The following is a 21,202-nucleotide window of genomic DNA, read 5'->3' as shown; positions in this document are numbered from 1 at the left end:
ATTTATTCATTTTATTTTTTATATTTGCTCAATCCGAGTTTTTTTCATGTGTGTTTTGATCACACAATTCAATTTCAATCAAATTTTAATTCTTTTCGTTCACCAGCATATCATATTGCTTCCAAAATTCGAACTTTTTTTTTGGACTTGTTGAGTTATTTAAAAGCAAGTTATTTTTTTAGTGAGTATATTGAATACTTTGGCAGTTTAATATGTATTTGTTTTTCAACCATACATTTGGTTTTTTTCCCCTTGTTGTATATGGTTTTTGGAATGTTCTGCAGAAAAATAGAAATTGACGCAGCTTAGTTTATATGCTGAATATTGAAATAATTCTGAATTCGAAAGAAAGATAGAACGAAATAATTGTATGAATCATCATAATTTTTCCCCATTTCCTTCCGAATCAATTTATATTCTGGAATCACATCATTTGTTACGCTTATCAAGATTGGTTTTTGACCTTTTTCAGTAGTCATCTAATTCGTTTCAATGTAGATATATAAAAATGAATTTTAAAGAAAATCTAATTTCATTTATTATTTCCTAGTTATATCTCAAAAGAAATTCTTGACAAAAGAAATTAATTAAATCGCTCAACCAAAAGACAAAAAAAAAATGCAAATAAAAACAATTCGCTTTCATTCATTCGATAATGCCTAAATAAGTGATTTTTTTAATGGATAAAAACAAAATAATCGAATATATCGTACAGTGATTTATTTCCAAGCAGAATAATAAAACCAAACCGACATGGGTGTATCGCAGTCAAGATAATGGGTTCAAACAAACACACACTCACACACATACACAGTTTTCATAGCATGGCAGAGAATCAATGCATTCTCGTTATGTGGACGACCAAATAAATAATAAGCAGAGAAAAAAAAAAATGTACCAAATAATGTTATGTATGAACCATATTCGTTGCACTTCGAAATCCACACAAAAAAACAAAAAACAACAAGAAAAAACATTCAGAAGAACAGACAAGATAAGTTCGAAAACCATTTAAAATTGTAATAATATCTTATTATTGTATCCTAAATCCGAAAGGAATGAATGAAATAAAGAGTACATTTTTAAATTCATTTCTTCATTTTATTTCATTTCTAGCGATCACATTTCAAATTTCCCACAGGTGCAATTCACGGTCATGAAAACCGTGGCTAGCCAAAATCATCGTTTGTTGGATATGCTGTTCACAATACGGATCATATAGAGTTGAGACATTCTTTGTACATGGATCTTTGTAGTATCATACTATGTTATGATTGATATTAGAAACAAAATTTTGAAATCAACGAGAAAAATAAATGAACAAATTGATTTTGGATTCGAATTTTTGTCTTTTTTCAATTTGCAAAATTGCCGCCGTATCCAAAAGAAGAGAGATAAAGCTGTAGTCGTCATAAAGGCTGAATGATGTTATAAAAGATAAAAGAGGATTTCAATCCAAGTGAAAAGAATGTGACGAAAAAAATCGATTGCTGTTATTGAATTTTTTTTTCAAATTTCCGTCTCAACGGTATTTTATCCTTGTGTTCAACATCACACAGTGTATGAACAACTATTGAGTGTGTGCATGTACACATACAGAGAGAGAGAGTGACGTATGGGCCATATGGTATGGCCATGTGTGCGTTAATTCGAACTGTCAACGATTGACGTGACATTGAATATGCTACGAAATGTTTTGAACGTGATATAGTTTTTTTGGAAATTGCCAATAAAATGTTTGGGTGTTTTTGAATTCTGTTCAACATGGATATTCAATTTAGTGGTTGTGTACAGCAGTTAAATTGGTGATTGTTTTTTTTTTCCCTAGATTTGTAGTACTTATTTATTTTGACATATCAAAAAACAAATCGGTAAATACTTCCGCATTGAGTATCAATAGAAAATTTCATTGGAGTAGTGTTTCAATGACTAAGACTATTTTCTTATTATACGTAATTTTAGTTGAATCATTTTGAGGATGTCGACGGGTTTGATGTTTCGGCGTGCACTTTGTTCCACACTGAGAAGTCAGCGTATTCGCAGTGCATCATGTCATTCAAATTATGCAACGAGCGAGTCCCCGTCAAGGTCAACGTTACAAATATTACCAATTAAACACGGGATCTACAGTTTCATCAAGGTTCACCACTACAGCACACAAAATGGACGTCATTGGAAAACCATTGATAAAGCGTCACCATCGTCAAACACTTCCTTTACCTTGATGTCATATAATATACTCGCCCAACATCATGTTGATTCGCAGCCTTCATTATATCATGACCATAATCCTGATTCATTGCGATGGACACATCGATTCGATGCACTCAAACAAGAAATCACGGACATTTCACCCGATATTCTATGCCTGCAAGAAGTGCAACAAAATCATCTGAAGGAAATTGCAATACATTTTGATCATTTGGGCTATGATACGTCATTATTTAAAAAGCGAACGGGGCTACAAGTGGACGGCTGTGCAATTTTCTTCCGGAGAGATTTATTCGATCTGATTGAATTCCACTTTGTCGACTATTTTCAACCGAATATCAAAGTAAGCAATAAATCAATAATTATGGAGCAGCAATCAATTGGCAAGAATTTGAAACGATTGTCTTTCATTCCAGATTTTGAATCGATGCAATGTGGCAATCATCGCAAAATTCGCTTTGAAATCGCATCCCGATACCCAATTTGTGGTATCCACGACACATTTGCTGTTCAATCCAAAGCGACATGATATTCGGCTAGCTCAAATACAAGTATTACTGGCCGAATTGGATCGGGTGGCTCGTGATGAAATCAACCAACACCAAACCGTGCCAATCATATTGACTGGTGACTTTAATATTCAACAAAGCTCCGAAGTGTTTCGGCTTATCATTGGCGAGCACATTGTACCTGGCAACCTGTTTGCCAAAATGAATTTCCAATTTGGAAAAATTAGTCAGAATCTGTTACCTCGCGAGCTCGGAATCTCGGATAACTGTCAAGTAGGTTACATGCGATTTGAACGTATTCCAATAATTGTAGAAATTAATAATCAAAATTTGATTTTTCAGCACTTGGACGTCGTTATCAACAGCAATAGATACCAAACGGCTGTAAGGACTTGTTGATTTTTTGTATTTTTTTCCCTATCGCATGTCACATAAATTTCGGCCAAATTTAATGCTTATTAATTTTTTTTTCTAAATATGGTTCAATTCAACAGTTGAATGCAGGTGTACAGCATGCAAATTGTAGCCGAACGGTAGAGAAGCGCATAATAACCAGTGATGATATCGAACAATCGAAATTACCATTTAACACTGGTGTGATAAAGCATCATTTAAATTTGGTGCCAACGATTTGCCCGACAAAACCATTTGAAATGGATACAATGCATGCTTCAACGTGCCACCACAATAAATGGATCATGGTTGATTATATATTTTTTTCGGAATCCAGCAAATCAATGGCATCTTCATCGAAATTACGGCTACTTGAAAATTATCAATTGCCTACAACGATTGAATGTTTATCACGCAATGGACCGATACCAAACGAGACACTAGGCTCTGATCACTATTCGATTGCGGCACGATTTTCCATCGAATAATGAACACACACGAATTGTATTTAATTTATTTGTTGTTATATAAAATTCTATGTCTATATATAGACAGAGAAAAGCAAAAAAAAACAAAAACAAAAAATGGAATAAGAATTACCTCGATTATTGTGCGTCGAGAAAAATTGCAAATGATGACAATAAATATATTTTACGAATTGTTGTTGATTGGTGTTGAATTATGTACATGGGAAGAGAAACAAATATATTTTTTCGCCTGAAAAATTGTGTGCTTTTGATGGAAAATTATTTGAAAAAAAAAATTATTTCATTAAATTGTTCTGAAAAGAAGTTTCATTAAGTTTAACGATAAGAGATGGCGCTGATTGTTACATATACACTGACAAAAGTGTCTTGTGACAGCTGATTTCACATGGAAATAAACTAAACACTCAATTCAAAAGTGCATGGAGTAAGCAGTGACGAATAAATTGAAATTAGTTGTTTTTGCTGAATGGACGGTATTAAATGGTGTAAGGAATTGTAACAATGAATACACCGACAAATCATTGGTACAATCAACAGCAGAGAAATGAACAGCTGGCAAATTGCATTCAAAACCAAATATTTCATCGGCGACATCGAACTTGGAGACGAACCCCGTACGGCCAAACATATCGATATGATCGCAATGGACACCCGTTTGTTTTAATGTCATACAACATATTAGCACAATCATTGCTTTGTAAACATTCACATTTGTATACCGAGAATGTGGCCGAGTTTTTGGAATGGCCACACCGTTTACAGTGCATTCGAAATGAAATTTTCGAGATGAAACCAGCGATTTTATGCTTACAAGAAGTGCAACAGTCGCATCTGGAAGAAATTCAAAATGCATTACAACCGATGTGCTATGCAAAGCCACTGTACAAAAAACGCACCAGCCCTGATTATGACGATGGATGCGCCATTTTTTACGATCCACAATTTTTCGAACTCATTGACCATCATTATGTTGAATTTTATCAACCTGATGTTAAAGTGAGTAGCGCAATCGAATCTTCAATATTCCTGTGAACTTTCAGTTTATTCTGGATTTTCATTCCGTTATGAAAAAAAAAATTATTTATTCCTCTTGATAAAACATTGAAAACTGTTTATACATCAGATTTTCCGTTTTCATTTCAGATACTCGATCGATTCAATGTGGCAATCATAGCTAAATTTGTATCAAAGCGTCTTGAAAATCTACAATTGACCGTTGCCACAACACATCTATTGTATAATCCTCGCCGAGATGATGTACGTACCGCACAACTGCAAGTGCTACTCGCTGAGCTTGATCGAATGTCAGTGCACACGAAAACTAAGGAGCCATTGCCAATCATTTTAACGGGTGATTTCAATTGTTTGCAATTCTCTGCACCGTATCGGCTAGTTAACGATGGTCACATCAATTCAACTAATCTACCGCTGTCATGCCAAATCATGGATGACTGCAAGCATATGAATGTGACAATACACCAGAATCGACGAAGAACTGCTCTCTTCAACAGCAGCAGCGGGAGTAACGATAGTGCCGCTGAATTTGCTTCGGACGACGAAGGCAAAGATTGTGTGAATGTAAGTGATGCAACAATTGAATATATACTGTCATCCGGACTACCGTATAATACCGGAGCATTATGGCATTACTTGAACCTACAACCAACCTTGGTATCGAACAACATGGCGTCGACATATCAAGACAAATGGATAATGGTGGACTATATATTTTACACAAAATATTCACGACGAACACTTGGCCCATTGACAACACCAACGAAATATTCATCGCTTAAATTACTAGCCAACTATGAACTACCGATTAAACAAGACTGCCATAATCTGGGACCAATACCGAACTGGTAAATCATTGAAAGATTAAAATAATTTGAAATTTTTTTTTTATTCATTTATTATTTCTTCATTGATTGTAGGATCTACGGGTCGGACCACTACGCCATGGCATCAGAATTTGTGATTCGATGATACACGCAATTTGGATATGTGAAAAATCAATTGACTAAAGAAAAACCATTTATATATGTTGAATATTTTTTAAAGATTTGAGAATGAATAAAATTTTTATATAAAAAATATATTTGAGATTCATGAAAAAAAAAAAAAGTTTTCTTTTAATATTAGCTGGATTTGTATAAGTATATTGGCCTATAAATCACGTCATTGAGTGATTTGAGTATTCTTAATACTATTTAACAATGCAATGAATTCATTGCAAATTGTGAATAGAACACAAAATGTAATTTTGAATCGTGTACTATACGGACTATATTCAGTCTGAATCAGACGAGATTTCATAGATAACATTGTTGTTGTTGTTGTTGTTGTTATTGTCATTATTATTGCTGTCATCGGCGTCATCATGTTCGTCCGACGATATGATGATTTCGGACAATGCATCCGCGTCAACTTCTTCATTAGCTCGCTCGATCTCTTGCGCTGGTATGGGCTCCGGCTCATGCTGCAAAACTTGTGCAGGTGCTTGTGCGTAAACCCTCTCCTCAGTTACAACAGGTGATGTTTGTTCAGGTTCATGTTCAGACTCTGATTCCTTCGTATCAGGCAACTGCTTGGCTCGTCTTCTGACTTTTTTTATTTTCATCTTTTTCTTCTTTTCCGTCACGTTTGCTACAATATTGGTGTTATGTTGGTTGAGCAAATGACCAATATCCTCTAAAATGATATAGCATCTTTTTGTTTGGTCTACCGGCCTCTGCTGAACCGGCACCAATAATTCTTCCGAATCACTTTGTTGGCCGATTTCTTCTGCCTCGTCAGCTTCATTGTTCATTTGGAATTTTTCTTCCGGTTCCGGATTTGCCTGTTCTTCGGACTCTGGCTCTTCTTCAACTATGTATTGCGGTGACATATCTGGAAAAAAAAACGTTTTATTTTTACAACAAATTTATAAAATAAGTCCAACTTTTCATGTCAATCATCTGTCACACACATAATGCATTTGATAGTCTTGAAAAAAAAAAATGTCTTACCTCCAAAAACTTCTGCAGCTACACCGTTATCCTTATTTTCCAACAGACTCTTTTGGTGATCTTCTTTGAATCTTTCATACGTGAATTCGACGGTAGCATCAGAGGCATCCGATTCATAGTCTTCGTTTTGTTCCGTCTGTATATCTTCAGTTTTCACTGTGACCTCGTGTGCAACAACATTTGCCATTTCCTCGTCTTCTTCTTTATTTTCATCATTTTCATTCGGTATTGGTGAACCGTTTGGTTCTGTTGCTGGTGAGCTGGCTGGTGATTCGGAGGTTGGAGAGAAGGTTGGTTCCACCTCATTAGCATCTTCGTTATTGCTTTGTTCGTCGGCACGTTCGTTGGATGGGGGTATCTCATGGCCATTTCTTTGATCCGTGCTATCTACTGTACCATTTCGATCTAATCTCTGTTCTTCATTGACAGGCGATTCATTTTGATCTGGCATTTGTTCATCATTGTCTTCATACCGACCATACTCCCGAACTCTTCTGTAGTCATAAAGAGAAATACGACGTCTATTTTTAATTGGAGCTGCCATGGGCATGGCGCCTTCTGGCCGTGTTTCACTGGGGAATTGCACCGGTCCATTCTGAACGATCGGTTTCGGCGGCGCCTGCAGCCTTTCCCTTAACCGAGGATCGGATGGTCTTTGTGTGTTCATCATTTGCATTCCATGCGGCATCGATACGTTTTGATTTGGTTGAAGCATATTTGATGGGGGCATATTCGGTGGAAGAATATTTTGATGAGGCATACCTGGTTGAGGTACAAAATGCTGTTGCCTCGAATGATCGAGATAGTTCGCATTTGGCGAATTCATCGGTATATTTTGTGAAGGCACTTGCGGTGGAATTATTAATGGTAATCCAGGAGCATTACCAATAATCAGTCGAACTGGTATGCGGTTGTGTGAACCATAATGAGCTGGCTGTTGGTAGTATGCATTTGCCGCAGGTGGAACTGGCAGCTGTTGATTGTAATTGTATGTTGGCACATTGAAATTTGGCAGAAAAGGATTCGAGATTGGGTTCAAGTTCGAGGTTGGTGCAAAATATCCCGAAGGCGCATTGACCAATGGTTTGTATGGAAGCGGAAACTACAAAAAGTTGCTAACTTCAATAAAAATGTCAATGAAAGATATTATTCGCCAAATAAATACTCACATTGTGCTGTTGGACAGGTTGAATGTTGTTTGCCGGTGTCATTTGGTCAATGCCATTCTGCAGAACACGTTCCGGTTGTGAAATTTGCTGTGTTCCGGTGGCATTTGTTCCAATAATTGCTGTGATCGCATCTTGTGCGGCACTCGATTCTTTCGGCTTCTGTGTATTTTGTTTGTCTCGAACTTTTTGCAGAATACCCATCAAGTCGTTTTGCGACAGACTCACCGATTTTGGTTCATCTTTCTTCTTTTGTAATTCAGATGGAAAGTCATCACCGAAATTGCCACTTTCATAGTTTTGCAACCAATTCGATTTTATTGTTGATTGAGCATTATACTCACATTCTTCGCCTTCGTCGCTGGATTCGGAGTCACTTTTAAACTTGTCGTACATTTTTTGGTAAAAAAATTTGTCGTCATCTGATTCAAAATTATAAAGGCAACTTTTATCGTTTGTTTTCTAAACAACAGTTGGTTTGTGACTATGACAGTCGTGTTGATGTGTTCATTTCAGAATGTCATATACATGGTGTTGACATTAGCGCCATCTGGATTTTCATTGACAATACCCATTTCTTTCTCTTTCTCTTGTCCACCACAATTGATTTTAAGTTCAATAGAATGCATTGTTTGGACACATATCAAATTGCGTAGGTGACGTGACACTTGAAGTAAAATAACACTCAGAATATGTTGTGTATTATATTTTTTTTTCGTTCATTTCGTCCAAACAACCAACACTTTATTATTATTACAGTTAGCGTATGTAAATGTACAATGGAATATGATCAAAGTATGGATTGATGTTCTTCAATGTTTGAATCAACAACCATTGCCTCTCGATTTTCGTACGTCCAGAATCGATGAAATTCGATTAGAATTGAAACCATTGTCTCTCCTTGGCCACTGTCGATTATGTCTTTCAATGTGATTTTGGTTGGATCTTTTGGCTTGATCATGTCGAATATTTCATCTTTTACATCATCGAAATTCACTGGTTCAGCTCGATGGGCCTCTATTTGCTCTTGAATACCCTGATTTAATAGACAATCTATATTTACTTTTTTTGTTTTTGACGTTTCAGTTTTGAATATTTCAGATTTATTCTGAGCCATCTTCGATTTTATTGTTTAAAATATGAACTTACTTTGAAAAAATAGTTCAATGTGAACGAAGTCAAATATCCCTGATGGTCGAAATCAAGAATACGGAATAAATACTGCAAGCTCTGCGGCTCTTGTCGATTTTCTAATGCTAATACAAAGTCTAAGTACGTTTTATAATCCATCTCTCCATCGTATGTGATGCATTCAGCAAACAAACGGTCTAAGAATACACGGGTTAATGTGCCCGAACCATAGCCGATGAGCTACAAAGGGAAAATTGCATTTTTAAGCAATGTTGATCAATTGAATTTGAAGTGAGTAATGAGTTGTACTTCTTGTTTGCTCAGCATTCCATTGTGGTCCTTATCCAGGTTCAAATAATGACCGTAAATGCTAAGGGCTGACGGTGCTGAAAACCAATTCGTTTCCTGAGCATCTTTTGGCGTTTCTTCGTCACGCAACTCGAGCAAATCCTCGAGAAAACTGCAAGCCAACACATCCCTGATACGAATCCGTCCGGTTCGAAGTGAATCCAGGAAAAAAAAGAATTTCCGTACAGCTGTGCACACATAGAAATTATGAAATGATTTTTCCAATCCTTCCAGCTGCGGTAACGTAGGTATCAATTCCAAAATATACGATTCAAGATCCTAATTTTTGTTCAAAGGAAACACACACATGTTTTTAGTATTTTTTTTCTTTGTAGGTTGAGTCTTTACAAAAGTATAACAGATGAAATAAAATAGGAAAATGTTTAATAAAAAAAAAAAAACGAAATAAAACAATACCGATTCTCTGAGGAAGCCTTGACCAGTGTAATCATACAATGATAAACCAATGCGCGTTTGTTGCAACCACACTTTCCGCATTGTGTAGTTGAAGAGTGACATTATATTAACGTGTCCAGGATAACCACTGATGGCTTGTAGACGCAAAAACAGCGATGATGTCAAATAGATTCTGAAAGCATGGAAATGCATTAGGAATTTGCCATCGAATTGGCGGTAATGTACAGCTCACTTGAATTTTTCGCTGGCAATTTTAACGACACGCAAATAGTCATCATAACTGATGAACTGTTCGTTGTTTATACTCGGTTGTGTGTAATTCTTCTGCAAAATATTCCACAGTGCTTTCAGCTCGTTATTATCGAGTAATTCCTTGCTCCGTTTTTGCAAGAATAGCGTACGCGCTTCTTCTCGTAGTTTTTGCGCTAGAATGTCTGTACTTTTCGGTAATTTGTGATAGAAAAACGGAATAACTCTGTAAGAATCGTTTTTTTTAACATCTGTCAGCAGTTCTCGTCCCGTGCTCACATCGATTGGTTCATCGGATGAATTCGATTGCTGTTGCCCCTCGTTTTCATTGTCCATTGCATTGGCTTTTGTCACCGCCGCGGCAACCGGTTCTACTGCTGAAAATTCTAGCAAATTAACTAAAACAATCCATCAATATCAATGATTTATTTTCTGATTTTAGAAATTCACCCTTAGCTGCTCTCACCTGATTCATCCATTTCCACTGGCCACTTTGAAATCGTTTTAAATGACCTAAAGGCACATTGTAATAATAAAAGAAAAACTGAAACGAAAAATATTCAAAACAAACTGAAGCTGTTGTGCATTTCAATTCAAACGTCCAATGTAAACTTGTGTTAGTGCGTATGGTTTACAACGTTTATCTGTCTATCATGCTAGTGTTGCCCGTTTACCAAGTTTCACTATAAGGCTTCAAATCAATTAACAAGTTGTTCGTTCAGGGAAAATATTAGTTTTGATTTCAATTTCAATTCTGTTTCCACTTGAATAATTTTCATTCAATTTCCAATAAATATGAATTTCAGAAGAAAAGTCGAAACAAAAGAATTTAACAAAAATTCGTATCCATTCATAGATGAAACTGCAACTGAACGTTTACCGTTCATGTGAACGGTTTGCTGAACTTGGCATAAAAAAAGTAAAAACTTCCTTGCCGACCATACTTGGTTATTGATCGAATCGACGAAAACATTTCATTTTCTTTGTGACTGTCAAAACAAAACACCAGCCACTCATGAAATAAGTGTTAGTAAATTCAAAAGAGGAGGTAAAAAGGTTTGAAAGTGGTCGAAAGTGAGTACAAATGTTCTGTTTCGAAATTTGAGACCGAAAAGACTGAATTTTTGGATTTGGTGTGTGTCAGGAAAATTGCGCAAAACTGAACTCGACCGACGTCGCACCAACCAAATCTCGACGGAAAAAGTCGTGGAAAATTGCATTTTTGAAAATCTTACATGATTTTTCGTGCTTTCTGCTGATTGTAAACGTTTTACTGTTCATTGCATACAATAACATGGAGGCATTAGACATAGCGCAAGAAAGTTTATTGGCAATGGTCATACGATACGGTTTATACATTGGGGCAATCTTCCAAATGGTTTGCTTGGGTGCTGTTATCTTCATGGTGCCAAGAAACTCATCCAAATCCACGACTGCCGGCGCTATATGGAATTTCCTCCGGGTAATTTCATTTTATCACCAGCTTTTGCATCAAAACGAATAAACTTTTTTAAAAATAATTTTGTGCACTTTCAGGGAGATATTGAGGAATACAGTTCAAGCCACTCATCACCACAAGAAACACCGAAGCGACCATACGGTCATCGTAGCCGAAAGCAAGATAAAAAGAAACGACGTTAGATTGAAAATACTCACATCGATACCAATACCATTATTAGACAAAGCCAGTGATAATTTCTACATCTTTGCATCAATCATCAACAAATCCAAACATTTTTCTTTCTCGTTCCTCTTCATTTCATTTCATTTTATTTGATAGGTATTTATACAAAGAGATTTTGATGACAAGCCGTAATACCAAGCCAAACTCTACAACAAACTATATAAACCTGCGTATTGAAACAGATTTTTTTTTTCCATTTTGTAAGCTTAATAAAATAATTTCAGATAAAATAATATAACGTTTTGGGTTTTATTCAATACAAACAAATATATTGAGTTTTTATTCAATTCCAGTGATGATTCTGCATTGAACCCATAAAGCACACAGTAACAAAATACATTAAATTTCAATGGTTACACGTATATGGGCAAATCACATTTATTGTGCAACACAAATTTTATAGGGTGTTCAATCCAAAAATGCTCACTTGTCTTCATATCATAATCATAAACATAATTTCCTGAATTGAGTCATTTCATGACTTTTTAAATTGAGAGTCTTCAAATTAGAGAGACCAACTCATCGATTCAACAAAAAATCAAACAAACAGATAAACATTTATGTTTATGCTCATAAGTAAAAATCCACGGTATTTTAGTAACTTTTCAAAACATCAAATTTTTTTAGCTCAGCTCCATATTAATTGGTCCAAAGAGATTTACAAAAACGGAAAGTGAGATAGTAGACCAGTTCGGTAAAATTGAGCAAGCTACAACCCAGAAAAAATCCAGCCATTCCACCGATATACACTAAAAAAAATAAGGAACAAAATCAGATATTACATTTGCAAATATTGATAATTGATATAATAAACATCGAGACAGACCAAGGAAATCAGTAATGCCGAAGATTAAATCTCGTCTCAGTTGCATTTTTGGATATTCACTGATACCCCATTGCAAGTTTGAACCCAAAAACCACGTTCGAGATCTCTAAAAAAAACACATTGTTTTTCATATTTTAAAAAGTTTAAAGCACGTCAACGGAAGCCATATTGAGAAGAGTAAATAGTTTCCCTACAAATTGACTCAGAATGGCTATGGTTCTAATTGAGTGATTTTCATTTTCCATGAAATATGAATAATAATTCAATTGGTCGGTGCATTGACTCCAACTTACATAAGCCTTGACAAAGAAATTCGGATCATCGCAATTCGCAAGACAATCACAGTCGATGTGTATAATTTTCGATTTTAGTGATATCAATTCATCTGCAAAAGATCAGAATATCATGTAAAATAACGTGGAAAAATGGTCAAATGATTTGTTGTTTGATTTTAAAACATGCCTTTTATCGTTTGCAGACATCGTATTCCTTCAAAATCGCATACTTTATACTTTTTTCCACGTTTGGCTGAGAATATTGAAATTAAAGTGATTATTAAAATATATAAAGTGAAATCTTTATTAACCCTCTAATGCATACAACCGCCTCTGAATGGGCAACATTTGAACGCCTGTAGAACGTAAACATCGGATCACATTGCTTCACAAAGAATTTTTATTCGTCAATGTTCTCTCTTTATTTTTGTCTATGGCAATATTTGTCTATGTGGTCTAATTGTAAAGTTATAAACAAAAATGTGTGCAAAAACAAAAATTTGACAAAATGAATTATTCGAACTCCAAATTAGACACATTTTTGACACTTTTAAATAATGGATTTGATTGAAACCATGGGGAATCCAGGATTATGAATATTTTTTTTAATTATCTATGGCCAAAAATCAACCAAGTACCAGTACTCCCAGCCTTGGGAAAAATTAATGCATTAGAGGGTTAAACACATCTCTAAAAACTGAATAATTTTTTCAATTTTTTTCGGATATTCTGAACAAAATTTAAATACAGTTGTTTCGTTTTCGAAAATGTTGATATCTTAATATCGCTTCTAATATGTATTATTCCATTAACTTGAAAGTTAATAGCGCTATATCTTTTTAATATTTTCCCCGTACAACTGTCAATTTGAACAAATGAAAAACAAAAATCTAAATTCAAGATGTGAAAGAGTAATTTCAATACGTTAAATACATTTAAAAAAAAAAAAACAAAATAAACTTACTCTTCGATCGATAAAAATGCGGAACACATCCGCATGTTTTGAGTGCGAGTCGTAGGCGACATTCATTCTGGCAAAGGTTATAGGAGTAAATTGGGCTCGTTTCAAGGATATCGGCTTCATGTGCGAATCGGCATTGCCTCTGCGATACGCTCAATCTAACACGGTATCAGTGAAGAAAAATTGCATTGAATAAAAAACGAAATGGATGAGTGGAGACAGAAAAAAGAGCTGCGTGTACATTTATTAGGCTTAACGGTATCGGTAAAATGTGTATATGTGCACGTGGCAAAAGTAAAACCAACATCGCCTTTGTCAGTATAATATTTCCAAGGAAGAAATATCGTGGATTTATCCTTTTGTCTTTTGTAAAATAAATGCGTTATGAATGGCTTGGCGTAGCATGAAAACATTAGCAATGTTCGTCTGATTCGGTGCTCACAATCGTTCAAATAATTAATTGATTGAATTAAGTGAAGAAAGGCAGATAAAAAGCGAGAGAGAGATCAAGTCTGCATGAAAACCCCCATGCGAGTTAAGAATGAGGAATCGATTGGTAGTCAAGCATATACGCGCGCATACACATACACACATACATGAATATACATATCCAATGCACGATGGATCAAATACTAATTGCGTGTAAAATGGGAAAAATAAACATCTCAGGGAATATGTATGTGGCATGGTGCGTGCAAAATCCAACTGGTTCTGCTGTGCTTTCCACGTAAATTGAGACGCCGAATGAGCGAGAGTAAAGCGAAACATATTGTGTATCGGGTGGTGAGAATCGGTCTCGGTTGCATTATAAAGTAAATTGAGAATTTCGATTGAATCTCCAAAATATTATTGTTCTGACCATTGTTGGTACATGTCATGTACTACATGACGATTGCACATTGACCACCACATTTCCATTATTGCGTTCGATTCCAATCGTCATTGATTCTGGTTTATTTGTGCCCTTTTCTTTTCGCCTCTCAAAAAGTACGCTCAACCAAAGCAATTAATGTGATAAATTATCAGCATCGAAAGCGGCGTATAACATCATTATTTATTTGTCGTTTCAATTCTCATTGTTGTGATACGAGAACAGAGGGAGGAAGAGACACAGCACACACACACACACACACACACACACACACATATTTTCTTTTGTTCAAATCAACACACGAAATTTCGATGCTGTATACAAATCCGGGCATTGTTTTACCAAATACCGTACTGAATATCATAAATACATATGCGTAGATTGTAAGTGGCCGCTTGTAGAAGATGCTTGAATCCGAAAAGGTGGAATTGCCTTGCACAAATAAATACATTTGAATCCAACCAATAATAATCATGCGATTCCATTAATGAGATTCTCATTTCTCCAAAATAACATAACAATAATATAGTTTCTTTGCATAAGCGGCTAACACATGTCCATTTCCGATTCGTTCGAACAACAATACATGGAGTCCAGTACGGATGAACAACGAGAAAGCGAACGTTCACACGCAAAATGGAAGAGTCAATCGTGAAATAATTGATTATGCACCATTATTTGAATGGTTTGGAGCGAAAATGTAATACAGAATAGTTGAGCGGAAAAATGACGATGATGAATGAGCGGAAAAGGGATAGCTATATAGTAAACTATATTGAACTATATAGCAATCCCTTTTCATTTGACATTTTTCCGCTCAACTTTTCTGTATTACATTTTCGCTCCAAACCATTCATTTATTACTCATTACTCTCGTGTTTGAAACGCCAAATCGCTTTTGCGTTTGCTCAACCGATAAATACTGCTACATTTTGGATATATGCGTATTAATCTCCTTGTTCCATGAGCAAAAATGTTGCCGATTCATTCAGCGAAACAACGCTCGACAATTGCTCAGATAAGGCGAGAGAAAAATTGCATTTCATCACACAATCGATTGATTCACCAACCAAACAATCCAATTTCATCTCTTCAATTCGAAAATCAAACCAACATTTCATACCTTCAATTTGCTAAAGTGAGAGAAACAATTCATCGGAGCGAGAAAAAAAAAGATGATGGAATGACACACATTATTTTTCATACGCATTTCGAATTCAATAGGAGAGAAAAAAAATGCGTCAAAGCAAGAATTTCATCAAATTGTTATTAAAGGAACAATCGAGTTCAACTTAGAAAATATGAAGCAAGGGCACATTTTTCTTCATGAAATTCTGAATCGCAGACAAACAATCATCAAACAAACTATGCTTGAACGAAATAACCTATAAAATAAAGCGTTCAAATCAAGCAATTATGGTTTGAAACGAGCTTTGCTCGATTATTCTTTCTCTTAATGCTGGTAAAAACCTGCATGTGAAAGGTGTAAGCGGATTTGGAGTAATTGATTGCTCCTCATACGACCGACAAACATCGATGGCAAAACTGGTATATTAAATACAAAGAGTTCATTGCTGTCGAGTGGTTAGAATCTGTTCTATTTTCGAATTGAAGAATGTTATGCTTTGGCCCATCAGATGAAATGCGTCATCATTCCAAAATGTATTATGGTTTCTGGTATTAATATGCCATTACGGTGGCGATGGTGATAAATATGCAAGATTTGTTACATTTATTTGGTTACGATATGAAATATTCCCCACCATTGAAATTCGAAAGTTTTCCACTACCCCCAAAAAATGGGAATGCAATGGTTCTACTGATTGACTGCCACTGATGACTCTCCTCCCGAAAAAAGTTTATGACGAAATGTTTCTGTTTGCGATCGACGTGTATACGCCACCGTCGATGCAAATAAATCTCTCAATTAATTTATAAAATCCTTAAATGAGCCCTTCATTGTTAAATAATTACATCACATGTACCCCATAAAGATAAATTTGATTGGTTGTTGCCGCTGTCGTTCATCGTCGTCATAATCATTACTCTCTTTCTTTCTCTCTCTCTCTTTCTCATTCGTTTCATCCTAGGTTTTTTCCCAATGTATTATTTTTAATCGGTGTTACTGGTTCAGAAGCATTTAACAAATTTTATAACCCGTTTAATAAAATGCTGCACAATTTGGAAATGGTTTTTATGTTCTCGGTCGAGCGCTCATGCTACAAACATACTGATTCCATACTAACTGATGGCTTGAGTGTGATGGTAATTAATGGCGATTTTCTAAAATGTTGAAACCTTTTTTTTAATTCCTAAATTGACGAACTGTTGTGTTCTGCGATCAAACAAATTGACAGCTTTTGAGCTAAAAGTTGAGTACCGGATTATTTATTTTTCTTGAGCTCCTAATGAGTAGCGTTGATTTCTGGGCATTGCGTGACAATTGATCAAAAAATGTATATGGAAAAACAGGCGATAAAAAATGTGGGCTAACTTACGATTTTGCATTGTTTGATGTGAGAATTTCGAGTGCGAGCAGCTCTACCGTTGTATAATCACCAGCAGGGAATGAGTAGCGTTGCTTTGCAATGTCTGGTACTTCGTTGAGACCGTGAAAATAAACCTGATAAATTGAATAAAAAATAATTTGAGCCTAGATTTTACCGTCTAGCGTGTTATGTACAAACCTCGTACGCACATGACAAATTGATAATTTGGGCATAGATTTCGCCGTCTAGCGGATGTACCGAAATCGTATCATTGGTTTTAACATAATCCCATTGATTGTTATGCCAGTATCTGCCAGTATGTGTGTGTGTGTGTGTGCATGTTTGAGCCGGTGACAAACACACCATCATCCAATTTGTCATTAAAATTGCCGAAACCGAAAAACAACAACACACATAGAAAAAAAAATTAATGGCGAAAAAAGGAAAAGTGTTGATATTCGGCCTAAATTGGCCTGGCCGGTTTTGGTTAGTGTCGACGCGTGTTTTCAATCTATTTATCTATGAGTTTTTAGGTGCATAGAAAGTATAAATAAAATGATAAATCGTGCAAAATGGAGTGAAACCGAAAACGCGCTCGCGCGCATCGTACAAAAAATTTATTGGCTTAGTTTGTGGCTGCTATACTGTTGTGTTCATAACACAATAACACTCATTATGCCAGGCGGCGTGCGGCATCTCGTTGTTGTTTTTTTCCTGGTAATTTTGGGTCTGCAATTGTGTGGATGTGTTTGTGAAATTTTGCGGTGTATTATTTTGAGGCCAGAATCGTGATAAAAACGCATGTTGAGTGGTCTTTTGAACATATCGGAATGGCAATTTTGCATGTTGTTGCACAGTGCGGTGCCACTGATTGTTATCCGCTTTTGTTGACGATTTTCGTCCCGAACAAATATAAATGTATATAGAACGGAAATTTGTTTGTGAATTGCCTAAACTATCATAATCAATGTTGGTGGTGTGGCGTACCAAAAAATATCTCTCTCATGACAACGGCACACAAAACCTGGAATATAGAATATTCCCAAAACACACACATACACACACACACAGAGAGAGAGAGAGAGAGAGAGAGAGAGAGAGAGAGAGAGAGAGAGAGAGAGAAAGAGAGAGAGAGAGAGAGAGAGAGAGAGAGAGAGAGAGAAAGTTCTCTTCACCTATATGAATTATAAGCGGCTATTTTTGAATTAACCGCATAACAAATCCCAAGCTCAGTAATCGTATCCTGTAGGTATAATTTATGAGCGGACCCACTATTTAATTCCGGTTTGAACACAAAAGATAGATTCCACAGTAGATCCAAATATTGATTACTATCGATGTCAAATGTACGATTCATTGGTAATTGGTCATAATTTTCGAATGTCGCATTCGATAGTTTTTCAATGAAATCGGTGAATTCATGGCGATCGTCATCACTTTGGAATATGTGCGGTCGGGCTCTGCATCGGCCAAAAATGAATCCATTACATGCGAGATAGAGAGAATGAATGAGTATTTTCACGTAAAATTTAGAGAACGAAAAAAATAAATAAAGTGAAAGCGACACTAGGGGAATTTAACTCTTACGAGTTCAGCATGTTTTCTGCCAGTTTGCTTGATTCGCGGAAGTTCGACGCGTTCGTTGTACGTACTAACGCGCACGGTCACAAGTTTACACAAGTTTGTTTATGATTTTGCGCGTTTTTCAAGTTGTTATTTGACAACTAAAACGCGTTTCAAACTAAAAATTGGTTGTTTACGTGTATAAAGATTTTTCACATCCTTTCCAAAAGTTCAAAGATTTATATAATTATAAAATGGACAAAGGAAATATTTTTAAAGAGCTGGAGAAAGTATTGGAAAAGTTAATCCAGATATAATAAATGGAACGACTGATGTGTGCGCGTCGTCCAGCTTCAAGTTTGCACACGAACTCGCGCGCGTTCGCGCATGTTGTTTTAATACGGAACTTGTCAACTGAGTGGAATCATGCAAGTTCTCTGGTGAATGTAACAATTTCGTGCGCGTTTATATCATTTTTTTACAAGTTTTCACGTAGTTAAATCCCCCTAGAAGCGACAACGAGTGGCAAAGAAGAGATGAGAAATGCAATTCTTCTTAACTTTCTAAAATCAAATCACTGAATCTGGTCAACCACACCAAAAATTGAGCATTTCATTAAAGTTAACGAATAAATGACTAAATCAACGTAACAAGTAAAAATAACGAAATTTTGTAATCAACTGCTGCAGCAATAGCAAACTGTTACGACGCATTATTCGTCCATCATACTACTTTTTGCTGAAGCAATCCGACTTACTTCCGATTTTTTTTTTGTTCTTATTTTTACTTGCTTCGGTTCATTCTTATTACAATACTTGGTTCTTGTTTGTGTCACACAACGGATACAAACTTCATGTATTCATCCAGTTTGGCATCGTCGATTCGCTTGTGCGGGCAAACGGTCAACGAAGGAAAGCTGGTGTTCCAAAAGAATTTATTCCGATCCATTGATATCATTATCGGTGAGGTTTGAAATCGGCTCCATGTTCGTTGAGTCAACGATGCGGTACCAAATATCGCAATGCAGATGCATGTTATCCATAATAATCTAAAGATTCAGTGTGTGTGTGTCCAGCATCGTCCCGGTCGATGGGTGTCCATCCATTTTCCAATTCGCAGAGATAGCATGCATTTTTACCCACCCGTGCCAATATGAACATTGTTGAGAGTTATATGGCAGAGAAAGCGAGATCGAGAGAGAGAGAGAGAGAGAGAGAGAGAGAGAGAGAGAGAGAGAGAGAAGAAACGAAACAAAAAAATGGATAAAAGACAATCAACAGACGACTACGAAACACAGAAAAAAGCGTTCAACTTTGTGCAGAGCTACTACTAAATCGAATAGACTGTACTCATACCCAGGGGCTTATGTGTCACGCGATTCAATGCAAATCTCTGAACAAAGTAGAAGAAATATAGGCGACCGCATGAGTCGTGTAAATCTATGCTCGCGAATCTTTATAGTTCTTTCACAGGGCGTTTAAATGAATTCGCGAATCTATATGAATAAAACTCAATGTTCGTTTGCCCACGTAAAATTGTAAACCCAAAATATCCCCTTTTTTCAATTTCAAACGTCTTCATCACTTATTCTGTTATTTCGCCTTTCTTTTTAAAAATGTATTAGACCATGCCATTTTTCAAATAACACAACTGATTTGAAAGAAAATAAATCTTATATATATTTCTATACGATAAATAAAACATAGTATACCTTTAAAATATAATAATGAAAATCAATTCGATCTTTGTATTTTCAATCAATATAAAAAGCATTTCGAGGTAAGACACAGTTCGCATTTGAAAAAAGGTACAATGAATAAAAAATAATTTCAATATTGGCTATTATATTATTATTTGACGTTTTTTTAGATGCCAAGATACACGTTTTCTTCAGATTTCGCAGAAGATTTAATTATAGCATGCAAAAAAAAAAAACAACTAAATTAATATGGATCTCTAAATGTTGCAGATCTATGGGTGAGATTGAGAGTAGTGTATGTTTCATTGACTTTGTTACGAAAGAGAAGAGCAAGTTTCTGTCGACTTAAAAATGGTTAAAAGCGAGTATGTTCGTTTTTAGCGGGTCCTCGCGGTTTTTCACGGTTTCCGCGGAACTGATAAGAGATAACAACTTGGTGTTTTCGGCAAAGTTGTAGCACTCGTGGTCTCCTATAACATTGCTGAAGTCAGTTATCTCTTATCTCTTATCAGTTCCGCGAAAAGCACGAAAAATGATAAGAAAAAAAAAGTTCCATATAAAATTTGCTTTTTTATGTGCGCGATTTGCGCGCAACTGATAAGAGATAAGAGATAATTGTCTTCAGCTTAGTTATAGAAGATTTCAAGTACTACAACTTTGCCGAAGACACCATGTTGTTATCTTTTATCAGTTGCGCGAAAACCATGAAGACCGCGGAGGCTAGACGGTACTACAACATACTCTACTTTAACGCCAACAGAATCATCAGAAAACATACTCGCCTTTTGAAAAATATAAATCGAAGAAAAAACATACTCCACTCTCAATCTCACCCATAGAGATATCCTATGATAAACAATATTTTAATAACTTCATTATTCTGTTCAATTTTTTTTGTAATGATTTCGAATTCA

At 35.7% G+C, this 21,202-nt stretch overlaps 6 protein-coding genes across 9 annotated transcripts in view; 3 read left to right on the top strand and 3 right to left on the bottom strand.

The window, feature by feature from the left end:
- Positions 1-1,650: 1,650 nt before the first annotated feature.
- On the top strand, positions 1,651-3,840 carry LOC129576111 (protein angel-like). Of its 2 annotated transcripts, none has more exons than XM_055460642.1 (5): positions 1,651-1,805; positions 1,963-2,554; positions 2,628-2,993; positions 3,063-3,104; positions 3,215-3,840. In XM_055460642.1, exons 2-5 carry the CDS (start codon positions 1,979-1,981, stop codon positions 3,599-3,601), a joined length of 1,371 nt encoding a protein of 456 aa, XP_055316617.1. In that variant the 5' UTR covers positions 1,651-1,805; positions 1,963-1,978; the 3' UTR covers positions 3,602-3,840. The 2 variants fall into 2 exon arrangements, with proteins under 2 accessions (XP_055316617.1, XP_055316616.1); XM_055460641.1 differs by having other exon boundaries at positions 1,657-1,871.
- Positions 3,841-3,978: 138 nt separating this feature from the next.
- On the top strand, positions 3,979-5,680 carry LOC129576112 (protein angel-like). The gene is made up of 3 exons (XM_055460644.1): positions 3,979-4,597; positions 4,745-5,463; positions 5,536-5,680. The coding sequence occupies exons 1-3, from the start codon at positions 4,103-4,105 to the stop codon at positions 5,585-5,587; spliced, it is 1,266 nt and encodes a 421-aa protein (XP_055316619.1). The 5' UTR covers positions 3,979-4,102; the 3' UTR covers positions 5,588-5,680.
- LOC129576109 (GATA zinc finger domain-containing protein 10-like) lies at positions 5,681-8,296 on the bottom strand. The gene is made up of 3 exons (XM_055460637.1): positions 7,779-8,296; positions 6,610-7,711; positions 5,681-6,490 (listed from the first exon to the last, which is right to left on the bottom strand). Exons 1-3 carry the CDS (start codon positions 8,169-8,171, stop codon positions 5,892-5,894), a joined length of 2,094 nt encoding a protein of 697 aa, XP_055316612.1. The 5' UTR covers positions 8,172-8,296; the 3' UTR covers positions 5,681-5,891.
- A 172-nt stretch (positions 8,297-8,468) lies between these two features.
- LOC129576110 (serine/threonine-protein phosphatase 2A regulatory subunit B'' subunit gamma-like) lies at positions 8,469-10,542 on the bottom strand. Of its 3 annotated transcripts, none has more exons than XM_055460638.1 (6): positions 10,387-10,542; positions 9,904-10,318; positions 9,672-9,843; positions 9,216-9,533; positions 8,925-9,146; positions 8,469-8,811 (listed from the first exon to the last, which is right to left on the bottom strand). In XM_055460638.1, the coding sequence occupies exons 1-6, from the start codon at positions 10,397-10,399 to the stop codon at positions 8,566-8,568; spliced, it is 1,386 nt and encodes a 461-aa protein (XP_055316613.1). In that variant the 5' UTR covers positions 10,400-10,542; the 3' UTR covers positions 8,469-8,565. The 3 variants fall into 3 exon arrangements, with proteins under 3 accessions (XP_055316613.1, XP_055316614.1, XP_055316615.1); XM_055460639.1 differs by having other exon boundaries at positions 9,904-10,306; positions 10,387-10,536; XM_055460640.1 differs by having other exon boundaries at positions 9,904-10,297; positions 10,387-10,529.
- A 321-nt stretch (positions 10,543-10,863) lies between these two features.
- On the top strand, positions 10,864-11,842 carry LOC129576139 (protein anon-73B1). The gene is made up of 2 exons (XM_055460737.1): positions 10,864-11,382; positions 11,457-11,842. The coding sequence occupies exons 1-2, from the start codon at positions 11,215-11,217 to the stop codon at positions 11,559-11,561; spliced, it is 273 nt and encodes a 90-aa protein (XP_055316712.1). The 5' UTR covers positions 10,864-11,214; the 3' UTR covers positions 11,562-11,842.
- A 19-nt stretch (positions 11,843-11,861) lies between these two features.
- Positions 11,862-21,202, bottom strand: part of LOC129576224 (uncharacterized) — a 36,772-nt gene continuing 27,431 nt past the window's right edge. Inside the window, exons 6-14 of the mRNA XM_055460933.1 lie at positions 19,440-19,637; positions 18,202-18,486; positions 17,225-17,336; positions 17,036-17,160; positions 13,670-13,824; positions 12,893-12,958; positions 12,724-12,815; positions 12,431-12,536; positions 11,862-12,353 (exon numbers count right to left, since the gene is read on the bottom strand). Of these exons, the coding sequence (XP_055316908.1) occupies positions 12,244-12,353; positions 12,431-12,536; positions 12,724-12,815; positions 12,893-12,958; positions 13,670-13,824; positions 17,036-17,160; positions 17,225-17,336; positions 18,202-18,486; positions 19,440-19,637 (1,249 nt within the window). The 3' untranslated portion in view covers positions 11,862-12,243. The remainder of the gene's footprint in view (positions 12,354-12,430; positions 12,537-12,723; positions 12,816-12,892; positions 12,959-13,669; positions 13,825-17,035; positions 17,161-17,224; positions 17,337-18,201; positions 18,487-19,439; positions 19,638-21,202) is intronic.

This window comes from Sitodiplosis mosellana, unplaced genomic scaffold, assembly GCF_009176505.1.
Source record: "Sitodiplosis mosellana isolate CC-2019 unplaced genomic scaffold, AAFC_SMos_1.0 Smas_scaffold_6181, whole genome shotgun sequence".
Classification (NCBI taxonomy): Eukaryota; Metazoa; Arthropoda; class Insecta; order Diptera; family Cecidomyiidae; genus Sitodiplosis; species Sitodiplosis mosellana.
The sequence above is the reverse complement of the archived record's forward strand: the minus strand, read 5'-3'. Positions and strand labels throughout refer to the sequence as shown.

Coding starts and splice junctions, on each gene's coding strand:
- LOC129576111 (XM_055460642.1), top strand. CDS start 1,979: ATGTCGACGGGTTTGATGTTTCGGCGTGCACTTTGTTCCACACTGAGA. Junction 2,994..3,062: donor GAATCTCGGATAACTGTCAA/GTAGGTTACATG, acceptor TTGATTTTTCAG/CACTTGGACGTCGTTATCAA. Junction 3,105..3,214: donor GCAATAGATACCAAACGGCT/GTAAGGACTTGT, acceptor TCAATTCAACAG/TTGAATGCAGGTGTACAGCA.
- LOC129576112 (XM_055460644.1), top strand. CDS start 4,103: ATGAATACACCGACAAATCATTGGTACAATCAACAGCAGAGAAATGAA. Junction 4,598..4,744: donor TTTATCAACCTGATGTTAAA/GTGAGTAGCGCA, acceptor TTTTCATTTCAG/ATACTCGATCGATTCAATGT. Junction 5,464..5,535: donor CTGGGACCAATACCGAACTG/GTAAATCATTGA, acceptor CATTGATTGTAG/GATCTACGGGTCGGACCACT.
- LOC129576109 (XM_055460637.1), bottom strand. CDS start 8,171: ATGTACGACAAGTTTAAAAGTGACTCCGAATCCAGCGACGAAGGCGAA. Junction 7,712..7,778: donor AACCTGTCCAACAGCACAAT/GTGAGTATTTAT, acceptor AACTTTTTGTAG/TTTCCGCTTCCATACAAACC. Junction 6,491..6,609: donor AGCTGCAGAAGTTTTTGGAG/GTAAGACATTTT, acceptor TTTTTTTTCCAG/ATATGTCACCGCAATACATA.
- LOC129576110 (XM_055460638.1), bottom strand. Junction 9,844..9,903: donor ATTGCCAGCGAAAAATTCAA/GTGAGCTGTACA, acceptor CCATGCTTTCAG/AATCTATTTGACATCATCGC. Junction 9,147..9,215: donor GAATGCTGAGCAAACAAGAA/GTACAACTCATT, acceptor TTCCCTTTGTAG/CTCATCGGCTATGGTTCGGG.
- LOC129576139 (XM_055460737.1), top strand. CDS start 11,215: ATGGAGGCATTAGACATAGCGCAAGAAAGTTTATTGGCAATGGTCATA. Junction 11,383..11,456: donor CTATATGGAATTTCCTCCGG/GTAATTTCATTT, acceptor GTGCACTTTCAG/GGAGATATTGAGGAATACAG.